Genomic DNA, 18,538 nt, shown 5'->3' with positions numbered 1-18,538 from the left:
CGCATCCACTGCTCCCCGCACTACACCCCCCATCACCCACCTACCAACAAACTCTTTCAATCAGTACGCAACCGTACTCCGATGCTGCATCTCACCCTCACACATTACCACTGTTGCAAGCCGCACATCCACAACTCACAGGTCACACACACTGGCAGCTATTCAACCATGACAGCCACATCACCCAAACGTCTTGCAGGACACTCACTGACACACTTCCCTCTTTCTTGCAGGAATAGATGGCGCACAACACCAGGCAGCAAGAAAGAACTGGGGGAGGACAGGCCGCCGATACGTCCTCACCCCCATGGAGGAAACAGTGCTGTCGATCATTGGAGGGGCCGTTGCTGAGGCCGTGGCCATTGGCGGTGCTGGAGGGATCGATGATGAGGGTCTCTGCATTCCTAATCCTCTTTCTCGCTTCCCATTTCTCCTTCAGCCCACAATCTTTTCTGACTCAGGTGTAAACACACACTTCTTACTTTCTCCTCTCCCCGCACCACAACTCAACCCATGTCCCTTTGTCATTTCAGATACCCAAGAACTGGAACCGGCACAGTCAGAAGAGGCAGAGGAAGATGACAGTGATGATGAAGACACAACGTCACTCGATCTTACACTTGCAGCCACGAGCTCAGAGACTGGCACTGGTTAGGATAGAGGAGGGATCTGCACGTGGAGAGACACTGGGCACAAGTGCACAGGAGCTGGGGTGGGGTGAACGGACATCGTAGGTGCCAGCTCGCCGGAAGGCCAGATTGCACACTACAGAGGAGTCAGATGATGACTTCGATGGCCCAGGCTACAGAAGACGGCTGATGGGTGTACACAACCAAAAGCATGGTTCACTGGAAAGCGTGCCAGAAAGCCAGCACACAATGTCAAGGAGCATGGAGGAGTCCAGCTCCAACTTGGCACAGGGCTTTGTGCAGAGCTAGGAGTCCATCCTTTCCCACATGGAACAGTTGGTCACCTCCATCAGCACACCATAATAACGGATGTCACATCTTCCATTGCAGCACAAACATCTGTTATCCAAGGTATGACTGCTGCTTTGGAAGTTCAGGCTGCTGCTGTCGTGTCTCTGGGTTCCAATGTAGAACGGGGCTTCCAGGGCGTCACAGGACTCCAGCAATCTGTTTTCATTTCTGCGATGGGCTGAGGGAGGAAGCAATGTGTAATCATAAGGAGGACGATTTGATAGTCATGTGGCAGAGGAAAGGTAAGGAGTGTGGGACTGTTGGTGAATGGGGAGATGTCGTTGAGGTTACTGGTATCGCTCATTAATCATCTGATCATGCAAAGGCCTGACAAACAGGACCTATCTACCTCGTTGCCTCCCTTCCTCTTCCTCCATTTCCGCCTCTTCCTTCTCCTCTTCCCTCATCTGGCAGCTTGTTCTGCTCTACATGGCCTCTCTGCATGCTCCCAGTCATGTTCAATTGCCAGAGGAAGCCCTAGCAGGCCACCCATGTCTGGAAGCAACTTTGGTCAGCATACCACTTTAAATGCCACTAACAGAACTACATGACCAGCCAGACCACTCGCTACTTTCTCCAAGTATAGGAAACTTCAACAAACACCCACAATTGCACCAGCAGCCAGAATAACTAATCCAACAACTAACCTGTAACTCCTGCATGCTCCCTTTAAATAGCACTGCTGGGGGGTCCTTCATGCCCTCTAACTCTTGTTCAGCTGTCCGAGATTAGGACAGTGCGTTGGCTGCAGCGGGGAGTTCGAAAATGATGCCAGCTGCTTCAAATCAGCGTTGCACACTTATTAACATCATAATCTCCCTACTCTACATGCTTCTGGCGTTCGTTAGGTGCAACCACCTTTACCAAGACGGCGTCCTGTGCACATCACACTGGAAGTGTGCACGCGCATCTCGGATGCCATTTTCGGGGTTTAGGTGTCCGCGTAGCACCTAAACAATGGGCGCTACGTGGCCCAATTTAGCCCCCTGTGTCTGTAGACCCTGAGAGGTGGGTAAGGCCTTCTGTGCACATTCCCCCTCTGTTGTTGCCTTCTCTGTGGCCCACCTGCAGCTCCTTCTTCAGCCCACTCTTGCTGCTGCTGCTCCTCTTCCCCCTCGACCTAGTAGAGTGCAGCAAGAACAGCACCCATAACCAGCTTCTTGTATTTTTTTCAAAAGACTATCAAAAATACACCCAAAGCAAACAGCGAGCACAGAATCACAGCCCACAATGAAGTGAAAGAGCACCCGTGAATGCTGCAGCTTTATTCAGATTGTGGCCTTTTTACTCTCTGCACACTAATCAGTCAGCACCCAATCCTTCCCCTAGCAACCTTGCCGACCTGCATGAAACCCATGCTGCACTCATTAAAATCACATCGGGGTCCTAATTGCATCATAGAACCCTGATTTGCATATTCATGAGCCTCCCGCCTCTCCACAGCAGGGGACTCGTCGAAACCGATATTGGCCGCCATTAATATTGCAGCGGCCGGGAAGGAGGCAGGATCGCCATGTCCAGGATTTTAACCCCTTGCCTGCCCGTCAGGGTTGGGGGGGTTGGGGTGGGGAGGTTAAAATTGAGGCCTTCATCTCAGTAGGTGTAGGATTACTGCAGGAATAGAGGATGTGGAATGGGCCCTAATTCCTTCAGATCCACTCTAACAATCCCAAGGTGCCTCTGAGTGCCAGCAGTATAACTTTAGCAAGTTGCAATATGTTCTGAGCAAGATATTGGGCACTCAGAATAGACATCCGCCACCCTTCTTCCACAATGGTCTTTTATCCCAGGCTTCTCTCTATACTGGAGCTCACCCGATCCATGAATAAAAGAACAGATATTGGAAGCTAATTCTACTTCAATGCGGAAGAGAAAGGAAATAAACTGCAGTGCTGTCAGAGGATGAACAATCTGTGCTGAGATCCAAGGATCCTCAATAGAGTGTCTCATTTAAAGATAGTGAAAGAAATCGCCACACTCAAGATGAAATTATCTCCAAAGGGTTTCATGTGACTTTTTATTTTGCAAAGTTTTGTGATTTCTGTAAGACACAGTAAGCAAATTTATGAGAGCATACAATATGTAGAAATAATCAGCACTGAATGTACTAACTGTACAGAACTTGGAACAACAGAAAAAGTAAATAAATAAGCAAGAATGAAATACTATTTCTAGAGTTTTCACAAATAATGGCAATTGAAACCATGGTTATAAAGTGAACAAAAGGAGCAAAAAAAGATGCTGTGACAAACATTCTTCACTTTACATAAGAAGAAATGAGTGAACTTTTGGTCCTAAATAAATATAAAGGATGGAGTATTTTAATGAACTGTGAATGCCTATGATTATTGGGCCAGCTCATTGAGCAATATGGTCAAATCCATGGCAATCAAGTAGAGAAGGTCTTGATTCTGTGTGGGTGCTGTCTGATCACTCAGAACAGAAAGGGCTGGAACTATTGGGTGTAATGTCGTTTTATTATTCCCAAATTTCACAGCTTGGAAAATATGTGGGGGCGCGATTCCAGCAACTCTGCCGGGTTGCACCTGCCAAGGAACTCTGTCATTGGTGCCATCAACGTTCATGGGGTCAGTAGCGGAGCCTGTAGTAATGGGCTTTTGGTGGTGTCGGGGCATATCTGTGTCAGTCTCCTCCCTGCTGAAGAACCTGCAAACATGGGCCTGAAAATCATTCAGGCTGCCATCAAAATGGCTGCAAATTTGATTGCGACCTAGGCATAGGGCCCCAGCCTTAAATGTGAGTTTTATTGGATGGTTTTGTGGGAATGGAACCTTCTCCCACCCCCACAGGACCATTGAAGTAAAGGGGATAGAGGTGAGGCCTCCCTAGATTGGATGCTCCTGTACCCTAGCCCTCAGTCCCAACCCAGTATATGATTGGTGCAGTTATACCTGGTCTCACTCACACAGGGGCCAACTTTGGGTCCAAACCTGGTCCAAGACCTGGCTTCCTGAAGATGAGGTCAAAAAGTGTTGGGGGGGAAGGCTTGAAGTAGGTTTGAAAGAGGGACGATCAGGCAGCTGGACCGTCCTTCCGAGGTGGGGTCAGCATCCCCACCCCCAGGCCGGCCAGCTTTGCCAGTATTTACAGGGTCTTCAGCAGGGAGCAGACTGACACAGATGCGCTCCCACGCTACCAAGAACCCACTGCTGCAGGCTCCGCCACTGACCCCATGAACGAACTTCGGCGGGCTCAGTGGCAGAGTTCCACGGCAGGCGCAATCCCGGTTTAACTGCTGGAATCGCGCCCCCACATATTTTCCAGGCTATGAAAGTTAGGAATAATAAAATGGCATTAAACCCAACAGTCCTAGCCCTTTTTGGATAGCTCACCTTATCACCCAATCCCTTCTTATCTAAAGGCATCTAATTGCTTCTTAAATTCTTCACAATATAAATTTTCCGTGACTCCGCTCCAAGCGCAAAATCTCACTTGATGGGAGCACAGACGTAAACAAACTTGATTTGCAGCTGTTCTGATTTTTCAGTTATCATCAAAGATCTAAAAGAAGACAGAATGAGGAGAAAATAAATCGTAGGAAAAGAAACGACAGGGCAAGCAGAAGTAAAGTGCTGAGCATTTTTACTTAAGAATGATTTTAATTTATTTTGTGAAATGCTACATTCATGTTACATTAACATTGGTACTCCTGATTTTTAAACAGCTTAACAACTGTAATGTTAGTTTGCTTCAGTATCATGGTCTATGGCTGAAAATGTTTAAAAATCTCCAGCCCAGGGAGTCAGAAATTTCCCAGGAATTGCTGATAATTTAAGGGTCACATCCGTATGATGAAACAAGCCATGTAGATTTGTTTCACTGTGACGCACATTAGATTGTGAGCACTTATAGAAAATGGATAAAAAGGGGTTGTTAAATGCTTGATGGATCTGAGGATTGTAATGCATGGCCACTTCATATATCAAAGTCTAACAGTAAAAACTTTTGAGTCAAAATGTGTAACAGAAGCACATGGATGCTTGGGAGCAGAAGGCTCAGGATCATGTGGATTGAATTATTTCATACATACATACAAAACCACCAAAGCTGAAGAATTGATTTCTATGGATAATTTAGAGGTATGGTGGTGTTTTACTTAAAGCTTCTGTGAAATAGACCAGTGAAAGTACGGACATGTCCTTTAAGCCAAGGTGCCTGGAAAATATCTCCACAGAAGGGTGGCTTCTTAAGGGCATTTGAATGTCAGTTAAAAGAAGCTATTTTCATCTTGAATAGATGACTGGTGAGTCCACAATTAGAATTTTGCATGCAATTTAAAGCACCCTAATTCTAAAAGACATTCATACATTATACTGGAGAAAAACAAGAAGGAATAACCTGGTACTTAGGACTACAAGGAGAGAGACACACTGCACTTGGACTTTACTGGAGAAATGAGGTTTAAGGTCACTGAAATGCCAGAAAGCATAGGTTAGGGATACAAGCCCCACTCCAGAGACTTGAGAACATAATCAAGGGAGTTCTGCACTATCGGAGGGGCCGTCTTTCAGATGTGGCATTAAACCAAGGCACCCATCTGTCCTTTCAGGTGGACCTAAAAGATCCCACAGCACTATTCAAAGAGCAGGGGAGTTCTCCCGGTATCCTGGCCAAAATTTATCTCTCAATCAACATCACTAAAAAAGCAGATTAACTGGTCATTTATCTCACTGCTGTTTGTGGCACTTTAAAAATATTTCATGTCCTGAGGTCCTGAAAGGTGCCACATAAAATGCAAATTCATTCCTTTCTTTTTCTTTTTCTGCTCTTTCCCTCTTTCTTTCTCTCTTTTTTTCTTTAGATATAGCAATAAGCAACTCAAACAAAGTGAGCCACATACATGAGCAATATAGCCAATTCAGTAGAATACAAGACTGAGGCCACCATTCTCAACCTGTATAGTGTTTTGGTAAGACCACACCTGAATCACCATATTCAGTCTGATTATCGAGGCACAAGGGCAACAGCCACGCCTTCGAAGTGGTGCAAAAGGTGCCATAAGATTCAGTTATGATGACAGCTTCGAAAAACCCAGACTCTTCAGCCTTGTACGGAAACAATTGAAAGGGGGGAAGGGGGCATGGTTAGAGATATTTAAGATATTAAATGGAATAGAAAAGGTTTATCTATTTCAAGTTAAGTCATGACTACAGGACAAGGGGGCATAGGTATGAACTGGTAATAGGCAAGTTCAGAACTGATATCAGGAAGCACACCATGTAATGAATGTTTAATACTTGGAATAGTCTCTGAGTCTCTAATGGAGCATAAGAAACATAACAACATAAGAAATAGGAGCAGGAGTAGGCCATGCGGCCCCTCGAGCCTGCTCCGCCATTCAATAAGATCATGGCAAATCTTCAACCTCAACTCCACTTTCCCGCTCGATCCCATATCCCTTGATACTGAGGAAAAGTATTCAGTTAATACTGAGGAAAAATTATTAGAAGGCAGTTTGATGTTGTGATGGGAGGTAGGCTGCAGGTTTCTATGAAAGGAAGAGCTAGATGGGCTAAATGGCCTCCCTCGTTTGTGCTCATCTTTGTGACGATGTAGATTTAAGCAGGATATTTGACATACCTTCCAGCCCAAGTAGTGGAACACATTACCGGCAAAGGCAGTTGAAGTGGTGTCACTTAACGCCATCAAAAAGGAGTTGGATAAATATCTCTGGAATTTGTATTAGGAGCTGAGAGGAGCCGAGCCGAGAGGAGGGAGCGTCCGATAAAAGGCGGGATTTCAGAGCGCTGAGAGGAGCTGAGAGGAGCCGAGCCGAGCGGAGGGAGCGTCCGATAAAAGGCGGGATTTCAGAGCGCTGAGAACAGCTGAGAGGAGCCGAGCCGAGCGGAGGGAGCGTCGGATAAAAGGCGGGATTTCAGAGCGCTGAGAACAGCTGAGAGGAGCCGAGCGGAGCGGAGGGAGCGTCCGATAAAAGGCGGGATTTCAGAGCGCTGAGAACAGCTGAGAGGAGCCGAGCCGAGCGGAGGGAGCGTCCGATAAAAGGCGGGATTTCAGAGCGCTGAGAACAGCTGAGAGGAGCCGAGCGGAGCGGAGGGAGCGTCCGATAAAAGGCGGGATTTCAGAGCGCTGAGAACAGCTGAGAGGAGCCGAGCCGAGCGGAGGGAGCGTCGGATAAAAGGCGGGATTTCAGAGCGCTGAGAACAGCTGAGAGGAGCCGAGCCGAGCGGAGGGAGCGTCGGATAAAAGGCGGGATTTCAGAGCGCTGAGAACAGCTGAGAGGAGCCGAGCCGAGCGGAGGGAGCGTCCGATAAAAGGCGGGATTTCAGAGCGCTGAGAACAGCTGAGAGGAGCCGAGCCGAGCGGAGGGAGCGTCCGATAAAAGGCGGGATTTCAGAGCGCTGAGAGGAGCCGAGCCGAGCGGAGGGAGCGTCCGATAAAAGGCGGGATTTCAGAGCGCTGAGAGGAGCCGAGCCGAGCCGAGCTGCGACCGAGTTCGAAGTGACGTCAGGAATCAGATCGGGACGCGACACAGGGGAGGCACCTGATTGGTGAGTAGGTTCAGGTGAGTATTTCTCCTTATCGACAGTAACTAAAGTAAAAGGAAAGGGAAGGTCTGCAGGTCTTATCGGAAGTAGCATTTATTTTTTAGTGAATCAAGGTCCCTAGTGTAGTTAACATTCTCTAAATTGAGAACAATTTAAAGGAGTAAACTCCTTAAAGTTAGTGGGAAGTAGTTTTTCTTTCCTTTTTTTTTCTCTTGACATTGTAGTTGTTCTTAAGCTAATTTAAGGGTTAAGTCATGGCAGGAGATCCCAGCGCCGTGTCATGTTCCTCTTGTGGGATGTGGGAATTCAGGGCTCCTTCCTGTATCCCTGATTCCTTCACCTGCGGGAAGTGTGTCCAGCTGCAGCTATTGTTTGACCGCTTGACGGCTCTGGAGCTGCGGATGGACTCACTTTGGAGCATCCGCGATGCTGAGAAAGTCGTGGATAGCACGTTCAGTGAGTTGGTCACACCGCAGATAAAAATTACTGAGGGAGATAGTGAATGGGTGACCAACAGACAGAGGAAGAGTAGGAAGGCAGTGCAGGGGTCCCCTGCGGTCATCTCCCTCCAAAACAGGTATACCGTTTTGGATACTGTTGGCGGAGATGGCTCACCAGGGGAAGGTGGCAGTGGCCAGGTTCATGGCACCGTGGCTGGCTCTGCTGCACAGGAGGGCAGGAAAAAGAGTGGCAGAGCTATAGTGATAGGGGACTCGATTGTAAGGGGAATAGACAGGCGTTTCTGCGGACGCAACCGAGACTCCAGGATGGTATGTTGCCTCCCTGGTGCAAGGGTCAAGGATGTCTCGGAGCGGCTGCAGGACATTCTGGAGGGGGAGGGTGAACAGCCAGTTGTCGTGGTGCATATAGGCACCAACGATATAGGTAAAAAACAGGATGAGGTCCTACAAGCTGAATTTAGGGAGTTAGGAGTTAAACTAAAGAGTAGGACCTCAAAGGTAGTAATCTCAGGATTGCTACCAGTGCCACGGGTTAGTCAGAGTAGGAATGACAGGATAGCTAAGATGAATACGTGGCTTGAGAGATGGTGCAAGCTGGAGGGATTCAAATTCCTGGGCCATTGGAACCGGTTCTGGGGGAGGTGGGACCAGTACAAATTGGACGGTCTGCATCTGGGCAGGACTGGAACCAATGTCCTAGGGGGAGTGTTTGCCAGTGCTGTTGGGGAGGGTTTAAACTAATGTGGCAGGGGGATGGGAACCGATGCAGGAAGTCAGTGGGAAATAAAGTGGTGACAGAAACAAAAGGCAGTAAGGGAGAGTGTACAGAACATGACCGGACAGATGGTCTGAGAAAGCAGGGCAAAGACCAAGGGAAGTCCAGATTAAACTGCATTTATTTCAATGCAAGAAGTCTGATGGGCAAGGCAGATGAACTCAGGGCATGGATGGGTACATGGGACTGGGATGTTATAGCTATTACTGAAACATGGCTAAGGGAGGGGCAGGACTGGCAGCTCAATGTTCCAGGGTACAGATGCTATAGGAAAGATAGAGCAGGAGGTAAGAGAGGAGGGGGAGTTGCGTTCTTGATTAGGGAGAACATCACGGCAGTAGTGAGAGGGGATATATCTGAGGGTTCGCCCACTGAGTCCATATGGGTAGAACTGAAAAATAAGAAGGGAGAGATCACTTTGATAGGATTGTACTACAGACCCCCAAATAGTCAACGGGAAATTGAGGAGCAAATATGTAAGGAGATTACAGACAGCTGCAAGAAAAATAGGGTGGTAATAGTAGGGGACTTTAACTTTCCCAACATTGACTGGGACAGCCATAGCATTAGGGGCTTGGATGGAGAGAAATTTGTTGAGTGTATTCAGGAGGAATTTCTCATTCAGTATGTGGATGGCCCGACTAGAGAGGGGGCAAAACTTGACCTCCTCTTGGGAAATAAGGAAGGGCAGGTGACAGAAGTGTTAGTGAGGGATCACTTTGGGACCAGTGATCATAATTCCATTAGTTTTAAGATAGCTATGGAGAAGGATAGGTCTGGCCCAAAAGTTAAAATTCTAAATTGGGGAAAGGCCAATTTTGATGGTATAAGACAGGAACTTTCAGAAGTTGATTGGGAGAGTCTGTTGGCAGGCAAAGGGACGTCTGGTAAGTGGGAGGCTTTCAAAAGTGTGTTAACCAGGGTTCAGGGTAAGCACATTCCTTATAAAGTGAAGGGCAAGGCTGGTAGAAGTAGGGAACCTTGGATGACTCGGGAGATTGAGGCACTAGTCAAAAATAAGAAGGAGGCATATGACATGCATAGGCAGCTGGGATCAAGTGGATCCCTTGAAGAGTATAGAGATTGCCAGAGTAGAGTTAAGAGAGAAATCAGGAGGGCAAAAAGGGGATATGAGATTGCTTTGGCAGATCAGGCAAAGGTGAATCCAAAGAGCTTCTACAAATACATAAAGGGCAAAAGGGTAACTAGGGAGAGAGTAGGGCCTCTTAAGGATCAACAAGGTCATCTATGTGCGGAACCACAAGAGATGGGTGAGATCCTGAATGAATATTTCACATCGGTATTTACGGTTGAGAAAGGCATGGATGTTAGGGAACTTGGGGAAATAAATAGTGATGTCTTGAGGAGTGTACATATTACAGAGAGGGAGGTGCTGGAAGTCTTAACGCGCATCAAGGTAGATAAATCTCCGGGACCTGATGAAATGTATCCCAGGACGTTATGGGAGGTTAGGGAGGAAATTGCGGGTCCCCTAGCAGAGATATTTGAATCATCCACCGCTACAGGTGAGGTGCCTGAAGATTGGAGGGTAGCAAATGTTGTGCCTTTGTTTAAGAAGGGCGGCAGGGAAAAGCCTGGGAACTACAGACCAGTGAGCCTGACATCTGTAGTGGGTAAGTTGTTAGAGGGTATTCTGAGGGACAGAATCTACAGGCATTTGGAGAGGCAGGGACTAATTAGGAACAGTCAGCATGGTTTTGTGAGAGGAAAATCATGTCTCACGAATTTGATTGAGTTTTTTGAAGGGGTAACCAAGAAGATAGATGAGGGCTGTGCAGTAGACGTGGTCTACATGGACTTCAGCAAAGCATTTGACAAGGTACCGCATGGTAGGTTGTTACATAAGGTTAAATCTCATGGGATCCAAGGTGAGGTAGCCAATTGGATACAAAATTGGCTTGACGACAGAAGACAGAGGGTGGTTGTCGAGGGTTGTTTTTCAAACTGGATGCCTGTGTCCAGCGGTGTGCCTCAGGGATCGGTGCTGGGTCCGCTGTTATTTGTTATTTATATTAATGATTTGGATGAGAATTTAGGAGGCATGGTTAGTAAGTTTGCAGATGACACCAAGATTGGTGGCATTGTGGACAGTGAAGAAGGTTATCTAGGATTGCAACGGGATCTTGATAAATTGGGCCAGTGGGCCGATGAATGGCAGATGGAGTTTAATTTGGATAAATGTGAGGTGATGCATTTTGGTAGATCGAATCGGGCCAGGACCTACTCCGTTAATGGTAGGGCGTTGGGGAGAGTTATAGAACAAAGAGATCTAGGAGTACAGATTCATAGCTCCTTGAAAGTGGAGTCACAGGTGGATAGGGTGGTGAAGAAGGCATTCAGCATGCTTGGTTTCATTGGTCAGAACATTGAATGCAGGAGTTGGGATGTCTTGTTGAAGTTGTACAGGGCATTGGTGAGGCCACACTTGGAGTACTGTGTACAGTTCTGGTCACCCTATTATAGAAAGGATATTATTAAACTAGAAAGAGTGCAGAAAAGATTTACTCGGATGCTACCGGGACTTGATGGTTTGACTTACAGGGAGAGGTTAGACAGACTGGGACTTTATTCCCTGGAGAGTAGGAGGTTAAGGGGTGATCTTATAGAAGTCTATAAAATAATGAGGGGCATAGATAAGGTCGATAGTCAAAATCTTTTCCCAAAGGTAGGGGAGTCTATAACGAGGGGGCACAGATTTAAGGTGAGAGGGGAGAGATACAAAAGGATCCAGAGGGGCAATTTTTTCACTCAAAGGGTGGTGAGTGTCTGGAACGAGCTGCCAGAGGCATTAGTAGAGGCGGGTACAATTTTGTCTTTTAAAAAGCATTTGGACAGTTACATGGGGAAGATGGGTATCGAGGGATATGGGCCAAGTGCAGGCAATTGGGACTAGCTTAGTGGTATAAACTGGGCGACATGGACATGTTGGGCCGAAGGGCCTGTTTCCATGTTGTAACTTCTATGATTCTATGATTCTATATCAGAAGACTACTGTATCCCATGGTATATTTGACTAAGATGATCAAACATTCCATGGGATGGGGTGGTCTTCTGATTCTGGAATGTAAGGGAGGGGGAATGGTGTCTGTGAATATTGGAGATATGACGGTGGATGAATATTCTTGATATTTGTTTGATTACCTTTGAGAATCAGAATATTTATATTTTTCTCAGGATAAGGTACCGTCCATGATAGAACAAAAATGGAGGAATGGGCTTAATGGATCAAATGACTTTCCCCGTCTGTGCTTTCTTATCTTCTGAAGGTACAGCTAAGCTAGACTCTGGCTTGGTCTGTTGTGTGCTGTGATAACAGAAAATTCGAAAATGGGTGATATGGAGCTAGGAATCGATGTCATGTCAAAAAGATACAAAGACTCAGGAATCGGAAGTACAATTTCAAAATTTGTGGAGGACACCAAATTGGGGGGTATGGTTAATACAAAGGAAGAATGCGTCAAAATACAGGAAGACGTTAATAAACTTGCAGAATGGGCATGTTATTGGCAAATGAATTTCAATATAGATAAGTGTGAGGTGGTACATTTTGGTAGGAAGAATAAGGAGGCCATATGCTTCTTGGAAAATGAGAGTCTAAATGGAGTAGAGGAACAGAGGGATCTGGGGGTACAGATACACAAATCACTAAAAGTAGAGATGCAGATTAGTAAGGACTGGGGTTCATTTCTGGAGGGATAGAATTGAAAAGCAGGGAAGTTATGTTAAACTTGTATATTACCTTGCTTAGACTACACTTGGAGTACTGTGAACTGTTCTGGTCTCTATATTATAAAAAGGATATAGAGGCACTGGAGAGGGTGCAAAAAAATGATTTACTGGGATGATACCAGAACTGAGAGGTTATACCTATCAGGAAAGATTGAACAGGCTGGGGCTCTTTTCTCTAGAAAAGAGAAGACTGAGGGGGCACCTGATAGAGGTCTTTAAGATTATGAAAGGGTTTGATAGGGTAAACGTAGAGAAGATGTTTCCACTTGTGGGGGAGACCAGAACTAGGGGCCATAAATATAGGATAGTCACTAATAAATCCAATAGGAAATTCAGGAGAAACTTCTTTACCCAGAGAGTGGTTGTAATGTGGAACTTGCTACCACAAGTGTTAATTATATCCATGTGATTTATATCAACTAGTGTTAATTGTATTCCAGTGGTGATTATCAACTGGGGACTCTATTTATAGGAAGGAGCTTATCCAGGGGGTGCTCGGTGTGTAAGGGGGATCTCTGAGAACAAAGGCTTGGAAGCAACTGAAAACTAGGCTCTAGTATTCTATCCTTCTCCACCTGGCTATCCAACTTTTTACAACAAGGAGTAGTTGAGGCGACTGGCATAGATATATTTAAGAGGAAGCTAGATAAACACATGAGGGAGAAAGGAATAGAAGGATATGTTGATGGGGTTAGATGAAGAAGGGTGGGAGGAGGCTCGTGTGGAGTATAAACACCGGCATGGATCTGATGGGCTGATTGGCCTGTTTCTGTGCTGTACATTCTATGTAAGAAGACTATAGAGAAGAGTTTGGAAATTCTTGGGCGAGAAAGGGAACTTACCTGTTTGGAACTAGCCCTAGTGCAGTATACTAGAAGGATAGAACACATCTAAATGGGAAAGGAGATGAAATGCATTAGATAGAGGCAGAAAAAAATAGAGGGGCTAAAATCCATCTAGGCCAGCAGCGTGAAACAGGCTCCTAGCAAAACAGCTGCCCATTTTTCTTTTCCATTGAAAAATATAATCAAGCGTGATGTAAAATGTGCTGCCAATTTGCTATGAGCCCGTTTTGCTCAACTGGTGTAGACCGATTTCACCCCTATAGGGTCAATCACCCTGGCCATCTGATGCTGACAATAGAACAACATTGGTAGAAATGAAGGAGAAGTTCCCCAGCATACGTTCTTTGCAGAGAAGGTGCAGGGATACTAGAATCATCGAATCAAACAGCACAGAAGGAGGCCAACCGGCCCATCATGTCTGTGCCGGCTCTTTGAAAGAGCTACCCAATTAGTCCCACTCCCCTGCTCTTTCCCCATAGCCCTGCAGATTTTTCAAGTATATATCCAACTCCCTTTTGTAAGTTACTATTGAATCTGTTTCCACCACCGTTTCAGGCAGAGCATTCCAGATGATCATAACAACTCGCTGCGGAAAAAAAAAATTCTCCTCATCTTCCCTCTGGTGGAGGTAATATATGTTGTCAGAGCCCAAGTGAAATATATTTTCATTCTATGATATTTTGCAAATATAATTTTCAAAAAATAAGTCCTAATAAAATTAGACATTATTGTCAAGAGCATTTATTAATTTCCTTTTTTAAATTAGCCAAAAAATGTTACTTATTAACATTTCTTTCATATGCCAAATGTTAATTCCAAAATAACTTTTAATCAATAAAATGGCTCCACTGACTGAACCATCAACTCTTTTTATTCACATTTTACCAAAGTTCTAGTTTCCCTTTCCTTTATCTGATGACAGATTTTATTGTCAATTCCTGACGACTAACACCTTTTAGCACAAAATTTAATGCATGGATATATATACTTCATAATTTTCATGTCACAGTAGTTGGATGCTGGTCTTTGCAGCTCCCTCTAAATCGCACTGTAAGCAAAATCTCCACAATATTGCAATTGCAGACACTGCAAAAATTACCCAACTTTTATTGCAGAATATAGTTCATCTTGAATGTTTATCAGAGGAAAATTACCTCATATTGGAGAAGCTTGTGTGGTTGTCACTTCACATTTACTGTCACATTTTTTGGCAAGCAACCAAAATTGACACTAGCAGCAATCTATTGTATCCCATGGAAAAATAGGAACACTGCATTTGAAATACTTTATGAGGTTAAAGTAGATTTAAGTTTCAAATGATACATAAGACATAAAGATTTCATTTGTTTTTTCCACAGCAGTAGTTACTACAAAGTAGCAAATTCAATATATACATTTATATTTTTGCTAAAGTTACATTTTTATGTTCATTTATGTAAGGTATTTTATCATTTTACTCTTTACTTCTGTTGGTCTCTGCATCCCAGGCATCATCGATAGACTCAAAGGGTGAGCCACTGATCTGCTCCCAGGTCTCTGCCAATGCCTATTTGTAGTCAGCTGCTAGATAGACACGCAACAGCATTGGAAAGCTCTATCTCTCTTCCTTCCTGTGGAGGATGTGCCTGACCTCCCCTTCCTGCCTTCCCAAGATGGTTTAAAAGAGATTGGAAACTCATCGTGAGGGAAGTCAGGCACAAATCCAAATCATACCAAAGCACATTGGAGCACCATCTTGGCATCCTGTATGAGCCTCAGTTCATCCAGTCCTGATATCAGAATAAATTAGTAAGCTTATTGTCTGTTTTAGTGTATTGAAATGGAAATGTGCAGCTATAGATGAATACAATGGTAATTTGAAAATACTAGAGCTAGTGGAGGGGTCAAAGCAGATCCTTCACTGTAATTTTTCATTGCAAAAAAGTAGGCTCAGGATTCACTCAGTGCATTTGATAGAGATAGCACTTTTTTTTGTAAAGAGTAGTTTTGTTTAGTTACCAAAAGGCCGTAAGATATAAGAAGGGCAGGAGGAAGTCACTCAGTCCATCCAGCTTACCCTGTCATTTAGGTCTACGTTCATGATTTGCCTGGCTCATTATGATGTTCCTTCTGGCTTAATGTAAAATCTATGTTCCTTTATTCTCCACTGAATTAGTAATTCTTCTATAATTTGTTTAATTGGTGTTTTAATCATAGTGCAGTAATGCATTGCAGCTGTGATAAGCTACAGAATATACAATTATGTGGTAACCATGCCAAAAATTGGGTTAACACCAAATAACCACTCCACGATGAATGGTAAACAGGCAATGGCATTTACCCAGAGAAAATAATTCCTCCCTTTGTTTTTTGTAATTTCCCTCAAAAGATCAATGCATACAATTTGCATTTAATTTTTATAAATTGTTTGCAGTAAAATCTTTATTGGAGGCCATTTCCTTCAATTACAATGTGGCATGCTCATGTACAAATAATGAATGCATTCATCTGAAATTCCTCTCTCCACTATTTTAATGGAGATGCTAATCCATGTAAAAGAAAATGGGTTAAATCATCAGCTAAAATAGTGAGTAGAGGAATTTCAGACATATGTAAGCATCCCATGCTGTAATTGTAGGATCTCTGTGTTAGTGATATCGTAAACATAGTAGGACCATTTCTTGGGGCCAATGTTGACTTTCTGCGATAGTATAAAATGGGTGATAATGAACCGGCAGCTTGTTTTACATCTCTCCTGATTTTTATTTTCATTGAAGGGGAAATCTTCCTGCTAGGTTTACTATGTCACTGACATTTTGTGACCAGAGGAAAATTTCCCCCTAAATTATCAATTCTACCATTAACAACTCCGCTTTTGGTGGGATGGATCCTTTAATACCTTATTGACAAAGGGAAATACAGAAAATGTAAATCTAAATACAATCTTATCAGACCAGAAAACCAAACCCAGCTTTTGACCCCCACATAAAACACAAAGCACACATGGTAAGTCACAACGTTAACCAGTGCTGTTTTGGAGATGAGGCACATTTGATTGTGTGGAGCGATATTTGCAAGCAATTTAACTGTCATTGTAGGATAAGTTGGAAATCCTAGAAAGAATTGATTAACAAAGAAACTGTGCGTAAATGTATTTTTTGAAGGGGAGGGAATGGTTTTATCACAAATGTGAACAGCATTAAATCTGAACCAAAAGCATCTCCCCCGAGTGGTTTGGATTTACGATGCTCAACTGTACTATCAAATTTTATACTAAAAAAATCAATTTGTAGGGAAATTGTAGCTTTAAAAGGTTCATAGGTACTTCTACAGAGGGCCAAGCCAAGAGATATGTCATGTCAGTCTCAATGAAACAGAGACATTAGGCTCCCACCAGCTCAAGACAAGAATCAGTTCTTGAGATAAAAACTGATTGTTGTCGCTAAAGAAGCCAATGTCTTCAAAACACTAAGGGCTGAATTTTTGTTTTGGAGGGCAGTGGTGAGCTTTACTCAATGTTACCTTTTTACAGTTACACTCCCATCCAATGTGGTGATTCACCTCCTTTCCTGGTAAACAACAAATTACCATATTGAAATAGTTTAACAGCTGATTATAGATGCCATAGCAGCCCTGGGTAAACTACATTTAACCAAACAGATAGGGATAACAGATACGCAGGGAAGTATTATGATGTCCCCCTTATGGATACTGCTGTATAACAGACAATGTTGTACAATGGCTAGGATAACTGACCAAGAAGGTAGGCTGACTGAACTTGTCTCTTTTGTCATTCTTCAAGAGATTGTCTGCAGACCTTGAGTGAAACATCAGATGGTCCAGCTGTTGGGAACTTAAAGTCAAATGTAAGCACTACAGTGGCGAAAAGGTACCATGGGCATGATTTTTATTTGGAGCCTGGAAGTGAGTGGATGGGTAGATTGTCGTGTGGGAAACCCGAAAGTGAAGTGCTGTTTTGGAGTTGAGGCAGTAGAAAATGGCACATTTGATTGTGTGGAGCGATATTTGCAAGCAATTTAACTGTCATTGTTGGAAATCCTAGAAAGAATTGATTAACAAATAAACTGTACGTATACGTATTTTTTGAAGGGGTTGTAATCTACGATCGCAACTCAATTGAAGGCAATTAATTTTGCTTCCGGGTTTCCCGCTTGCCAGCCAGCAAGATTGACAGGCTGACTGCTGTCGGCCGGGAATCGGAGAAGAGGGAGAGATCGTGAGCCATGGAGGACATCGGGGGAGGGGGGCAGTGCAGCTCATCGGGGGGGGGGGGGGGGTGGCGTCTGATGCCGGGAGGACATCGGGGAGGGGGAGGGGCTTTAGCCAGGAGGTGATCGGCAGGGCAGAGGATCGGAGGTCGGCAGGGCAGAGGATCGGAGGTCGGCAGGGCAGAGGATCGGAGGTCGGCAGGGCAGAGGATCGGAGGTCGGCAGGGCGGAGGATCGGATCGGAGGTCGGCAGGGCGGAGGATCGGATCGGAGGTCGGCAGGGCGGAGGATCGGAGGTCGGCAGGGCGGAGGATCGGAGGTCGGCAGGGCGGAGGATCGGAGGTCGGCAGGGCGGAGGATCGGAGGTCGGCAGGGCGGAGGATCGGAGGTCGGCAGGGCGGAGGATCGGAGGTCGGCAGGGCGGAGGTCGGCAGGGCGGAGGTCGGCAGGGCGGAGGTCGGCAGGGCGGAGGTCGGCAGGGCGGAGGTCGGCAGGGCGGAGGATCGGAGGTCGGCAGGGCGGAGGATCGGATGTCGGCAGGGCGGAGGATCGGAGGTCGGCAGGGCGGAGGATCGGAGGTCGGCAGGGCGGAGGATCGGAGGTCGGCAGGGCGGAGGATCGGAGGTCGGCAGGGCGGAGGATCGGAGGTCGGCAGGGGATTGGAGGTCGGCAGAGGAGTCTGAGGTAAGGAGGAGGGTCGGCCATCGGTTTGAGAAGGCACTTAAGGATGGGCAATAAATGCTGGCAGGTGAGCTTGTTGGACCTAGAGGAAATACTCCTGCTCCTCCTGGCCCACAAGCAGTGCAATAAAGGCACTTACCTGATGAACCGGCCCTTCTCACCCCCTTTCACCTGGCAAGATTTACGAGCCCTGGGAAAGTTGTCCTGGAGGCGTTAAAGTTAAAGGTGAGTAACATTAAACAATAAAAAACCTACCTTAACTATCTCAAGTGGGCAAATTGCCCTTTTAACGGCAGTAATTTGGGACGTGA

At 45.4% G+C, this 18,538-nt stretch overlaps 1 protein-coding gene across 1 annotated transcript; it reads right to left on the bottom strand.

Annotated features, from left to right (window-relative positions):
• Positions 1–17,657: 17,657 nt before the first annotated feature.
• On the bottom strand, positions 17,658–18,251 carry LOC137308667 (uncharacterized). The gene has a single exon (XM_067977255.1). The coding sequence runs from the start codon at positions 18,249–18,251 to the stop codon at positions 17,658–17,660; it is 594 nt and encodes a 197-aa protein (XP_067833356.1).
• Between the last annotated feature and the right edge of the window lie 287 nt (positions 18,252–18,538).

The sequence above is a fragment of the Heptranchias perlo genome, chromosome 3 (genome assembly GCF_035084215.1).
Source record: "Heptranchias perlo isolate sHepPer1 chromosome 3, sHepPer1.hap1, whole genome shotgun sequence".
NCBI classification, from domain to species: Eukaryota; Metazoa; Chordata; class Chondrichthyes; order Hexanchiformes; family Hexanchidae; genus Heptranchias; species Heptranchias perlo.
The sequence above is the reverse complement of the archived record's forward strand: the minus strand, read 5'-3'. Positions and strand labels throughout refer to the sequence as shown.